This window comes from Hyperolius riggenbachi, chromosome 9 (genome assembly GCF_040937935.1).
Source record: "Hyperolius riggenbachi isolate aHypRig1 chromosome 9, aHypRig1.pri, whole genome shotgun sequence".
Classification (NCBI taxonomy): Eukaryota; Metazoa; Chordata; class Amphibia; order Anura; family Hyperoliidae; genus Hyperolius; species Hyperolius riggenbachi.
Window position 1 is genome coordinate 281,227,113 of NC_090654.1, and position 5,195 is coordinate 281,232,307.

The window sequence follows — 5,195 nt, forward strand, 5'->3', positions numbered from 1 at the left end:
AATCATTAATTAGTAAAGCATACTGACTGCCTCAGTGGCTTCTGGGAATTCCACCTTCGGTTACTAAACAGCAATATGTTTTACACTAATTTACATTCATTTGGAAACAAATATTTAAGTCATACTGCCAATAAATATTAACACTATAAAAAGTTTTGTTTTTTTACCCTTAAAAAAAAAGGAAAAAAAAAACAAAACTCTATCCCAATATAAATTCAAATTCTAATGTACATTTATAAACAAAAACGTAGCTTATATTTTTGAACTTTTTTTTAAAATAATGACTTATTTTATTTTTTTTCTTTTTAATATGTTGTTATAAATATATTTTGTCAAAATATATGATCATATAGTCAAAAAATTTTGCACATAAAAGACATAAATAAGGTCAATATGACAGTTCTGTTTCAGAGGAGTCCAGCAGATACCAAGCAGTCTGGTTTTTTTTTTGTTACTTTTGTTTTTGGGGGGAGGGGGTTTAACGGCATCCACAACCCTCTACTACCATCTCCTGATAGTTTTTAAGGACCACTTTGTCATATTCATCCAAATACAACATGGAGATGGCACTCAGTTCTGTGGGAACGCAGCATGCTTTGGGGATGCTAGCGTTAACAGAGTTAACCAGAGTTTGTACAATGGCATGATTGGTGGAGTTCAGGTGGTCTGCCAGAGGAAAGGGGCAATCACCATGGCAATAAAAAGCTTGATATCCAGGAGGTGCCACAATCCAATCATTCCAGCCAACATCGCTGAAATCCACATACAGAGCATGCCTCCGACAGGTTTTGTTTTTTTTACGGGCCCTCTGCGGTTTTGGACTTCGTTTCGACCTCCTGGTCAGTGCATGTCCCCTGCCATCGTGGCTAAATGTGATTAAAAGTGGCCTGATCTGAGACCAGTCTGAGTTCTCTTGAGGTAATAAAGATCGGCTAACCCGAACGTGCTTCCCCTGATAATTTTTAGTCTGATTGAGGTGTATTACCTCTATCGCCAGCCCATGGTTTATGTCATGGTGTTGGGTCCATCTCATAATGGCCGGGCTTACGTCGAAACTCTCCCACCGGGTCACATTGTGGTGGATAAGCCTTGTATCTAGCAATCTAGTGATCATCTGTCCATTCTCTACCAGAGGTTTCATGACTTCAAATATATTTATCCTATGGAATCCTTCCTCCCACGTAGGTCCATGGTCGATCTGTTCTCTATACAGTCTTAGCTCTGCCGAAGAAATCACCTCATTCTCTGGAATGCTGCTGAGGTTGAAGTAAAAACGTATACTTGTGTTTCCCGTTGTGCCTGGTATGCTCTCCAAATGTTCTAACAAAGGAAAAAAAATAAGAAAGGGAGAATGAATACTTGATTCAAATTTTTGAAGACATGAAGCAATTCTCTCAATGTATAACTGCCTCTACTGATTTTAATAAAGAACAAAACATGAAGAGGAAAGAGGAAATGCCTAACAACTTTTTGAACAGATGTCAGTATGTCTTCACTCTTAACCTGACACTGTTCCAAGTGAACTCTGCAAATGCGAGCAAATTTCAGGTAGCCGCTAAGCCACTTGTGTTCGATGTTTGCAAGTTCCAGGTACATAAATCACATGGCAGGCAAGATCACATACAACGTTTCTTTTCTGAATCTGAAGCGTATGGCTGGGGAGATCCAGTAATTTTTGAAAGCATAGAGCATGCCTTGTTGATCATATTACAGAAGAAGAGGGTGGGTGGGGGGGAAGAAAAGCAAATTCCAGCACTGAAATGATGCTGTGGATTAATAACTCAGATTTGCTTTGGGAAAATAACATCCGCAAGGAAACATTTGGATCGGATTACAAGGCCTCATTGAACAAATCTTACAAATACGCGGCTGTGGCATTAAATGCACCGAGTGTACTTTAAGTATTAAAGCCTAGTGGAAAAAACAGGCAGGAACGCCTTGCCCTTTGATGAAACGGGAGCTCAAAACACAGTTTACACAAGCTGAAAATGGACGACCCCGGGTAGAACTAAATGGGCACTGAAATAAATGGGCAAATGTTAGCAAGGCTATCCTACAATTTGCAATCAAGCCTAAAACAACTTTTTGAATTCAAATTTCAGGTCATGTAAAAACGAAATGAAAATGTTTAAATAAAAAAAAAAAAGGGAAGCCTGATGACTCTGAGCAGGTGAAAAGTGGGCCAATGGCTTACATCCATAGATCACAACAGGCATAGACCATCGCAAAACTATGACACCCCTCTGTGATGGCTCTACAAGCCCAAGTAAGTTCTTGTCTTGAAAAAATTTTGGTAAACTGAGCTTGGCCAACAACCATTCTATACTACATGCATTTAAGAACCTGTATTCACAATGAGAACAAACAGAGGTTGCACATTGGTTCTGACAAGCTGTCTATGACATTTCCATACCACCAAAATATACACACATTGTTTCAGTTTTGAATGTTACCATAGGCACATGCCATAAGTGTAAAGGTCGGCAACAAATTGTTGGGTTCTACAAACTTTCTATGAAGCTGAGCAAGGTACGAAACTCGTGTCAAACTAAACCACGTGAAAAAGTTCATGTCCAGAACTAGAATACCACACTGTGACTTCAGAGCCCTCCTCTGCTGGTAGATGAGGTTTAAAGAAGAGTAATTGTAAATCCTAGAGTAAGCTTTTAAGAAGTGCAGGTGGTTTAGACTAGAATGGTAATTTTTTTCCCGTCTCCCCCCCTGTGAACTCAAAAAGCATGCCTGGAAGTATTTGCACAGTTAACAGCAGGCTATTGCATACTTTGCAAGACAGAAGCAGATTCCCGCATTGCAAAAACTTGATAATTCAGCATATACACTGATAAGGAGGGAGTGGAGTAAAAAGGGCGAGTCTTGCAATGTGAAATGCCAGGCTCCTACACCTTTTATCCAGGTCAGGAATTAGCAGTTGCTACAGGACTAATTTACACAGTTAAATTGCAAGAGGGGGGTATTAACACTACTCTGGAGAGAACCTAATGGAAATTAGGGGGGATGGTCAGTTCTATACAAACAGGAGACAATGGAAGGTGTTACCAGGCGTTACATGAGAATAGGTGACAATCCAGAGGATATACAGACTGTGGAAAGCTCAAAGTTTTTTTTATATATATATTTACAGGGAATCTATAATCATGGTGGAAGTACTGGAGGAGTGGTGGTACTGCATTTCACAATGACACCGAATCGTGAAAGGTGACTTCCAGGTAGCTAAGACCTTCAGAACCTGCACAAAGTGCAGCGGTGATGCTTAATTTCCAGGAAAGACTGCTATGTGGCAATAGCCAAATCAAAACAAGTCACAAACCATGGAATTATCCTCCTAATTCAGAGTGGTTAAAATATTCTAGCAACACTATAAAACTTTTTTTTAGAAAGTTTTGGGGAACCCAGGTGGTTTGGACACGTGCCAGACCCCCTTTTGCTGACACCCCTCCCAAAGAGGACATTTACCTTCATGGTGGAAACTCCTCACGGTATTGGCACGGCTGGTGGGTCTTTCGGGATATTCCAAGTTGATCTCCTGCAACTCGTCCTCTTCCTCTGCGGACTGGAGTCGGTATAAGTTCCTCATGTATTCAGGCACCACCACCTCTTTGCTGGGCTGTGGCCGCTTGCGGAGGCCAAACATCTGCAGCAGAGTGGCCTCAAAGTCCCGTAAGAGCTCATGGCTCTGAGCGGACCTTCTCCCGCCCGCTTGGCCCTGAATCTCGGCCACTTTCTTCTTCCCAGTCTCAGGAATCAAACTGGCATGGCTAGTGCCTCCTAGCAGGACTTGGCATAATAAAATGACCATCAGCATTCGGTTACCACGAATCATGGTGTCTCTGAGGTGGAAAAAAACAAAACATGCAAATAAGTAGGAGGCTCAAGTGGATTAAAAAAAAAGAATAGAAAAAAGATCTCAGAAAAGAAAGGTGCAGATGAACAACAGGACAAGAGCAGCCCCAAATAACTAGTCCCAGGAACTAGGGGATGGGGGGGGGGGGGGGGGGGGGGAAGAATGTCAGTAAGAACTGACGGGGGTCACTTATGGTGTCCGTGGTCTAACTTGTTTACGGGCAAATAGCTCATTATCAGATAGCCACCATCCTGACTAATCTGTATGCTGTCTCTGAGGGCTATCTGCACAATTATCTCGAAAACCAGGCTTGCAGCAAAACAAACAGCTCACACAGGCAGCATGCACTACAATCTCACCATCAGGGCTTTCAAAAGACCAGTGCACTCGCCCTAAGGGGGAAGAAAAAAAATTCCTGGAAAAATTTAAAAAAAGGGCTGAAATTCTCTAGTAGCCTCAACGTATCAGACACCACAGTCTACAGCTAGTGTCCGATAAGCAACCAAACCAGACATTAACTGGTACTTGCTCTGAGTGTCTTCTTGACTGGTGCTCAGGAGAAACCCTGTCAACCTTGGCTGGTCTCACCCAGACCTCGTCTACGAAGTCCCCAAGCACTGAAAGGACTAGCCTGGTAATCTTTGGACCCCAGTTGGGTTACACCTCTCAGCCTGTAATACACAAAAAGCTCACACATGCACACCTCACAGAAGACAACATCTTCTCTGGTCACTTACAAGGGGAATCCAGGTCTCATCATCTGCCATGATAGGGCAACTCATCCTAAAAACTCCTCCAGCCTGGATGCTGCTGATGGTCTGAGGGCTTCTTATGACTGATGCATGGAAGGGCAAAACGCAAGCAAGAGCAGAAAACTCAGATGGGAGGGAGGGAGAAAAATATAGATATATAGATATATATCTGCCTATGTATAAAAATAAAAAAATAGTATAAAAAATGAAAGTCTACTCACTGACAGAAAACAAGGCATAGAACAACAGTCCATGATTCTTGACAGGCAATCTTGGACAAATGGGGTGGAAAAGCTCAGGGGGTGATCGGGGAAGGGGAAGGCACTGTGAGCAGATCGGGAGGACACCGTGCGATGCAGCTGGCTCCTAAAATGACTATAATGAGACTCCTTGGCCAGACACAATCTGTTTTCTCTCCCAGCCCACTCCGGGGTCACGTGGTGCGCAGCGCCCAAGGAAGGGGGGGGGGGGAGCAGTCAATCAGCGCTCGTCTGCCGCCCACCGGGGCCGCCCTATATGAAGGGCTGCTGCGCCTGCTGGAGCTCGCGCGGCCGCATGCTGGAGGAGAGACGGCGCTGTGC

At 43.2% G+C, this 5,195-nt stretch overlaps 1 protein-coding gene across 3 annotated transcripts; it reads right to left on the reverse strand.

Moving 5' to 3' along the window:
- Positions 1-266: 266 nt before the first annotated feature.
- Positions 267-4,988, reverse strand: BMP4 (bone morphogenetic protein 4). Of its 3 annotated transcripts, XM_068252346.1 has the most exons (4): positions 4,836-4,988; positions 4,600-4,737; positions 3,475-3,848; positions 267-1,320 (listed from the first exon to the last, which is right to left on the reverse strand). In XM_068252346.1, exons 2-4 carry the CDS (start codon positions 4,620-4,622, stop codon positions 479-481), a joined length of 1,239 nt encoding a protein of 412 aa, XP_068108447.1. In that variant the 5' UTR covers positions 4,623-4,737; positions 4,836-4,988; the 3' UTR covers positions 267-478. The 3 variants fall into 3 exon arrangements, with proteins under 3 accessions (XP_068108447.1, XP_068108448.1, XP_068108446.1); XM_068252347.1 differs by lacking the exon at positions 4,600-4,737; XM_068252345.1 differs by having other exon boundaries at positions 4,600-4,988.
- Positions 4,989-5,195: the final 207 nt, after the last annotated feature.

Bases quoted from the DNA above. Each gene is read 5' to 3' on its own strand.
- BMP4 (XM_068252346.1), bottom strand. From the start codon at position 4,622: ATGATGAGACCTGGATTCCCCTT. The intron at 3,849-4,599 runs GTAAGTGACCAG...TTTCCACCTCAG, and splicing joins ATGAGACCTGGATTCCCCTT to AGACACCATGATTCGTGGTA. The intron at 1,321-3,474 runs GTAAATGTCCTC...TTCCTTTGTTAG, and splicing joins GAGGAGTTTCCACCATGAAG to AACATTTGGAGAGCATACCA.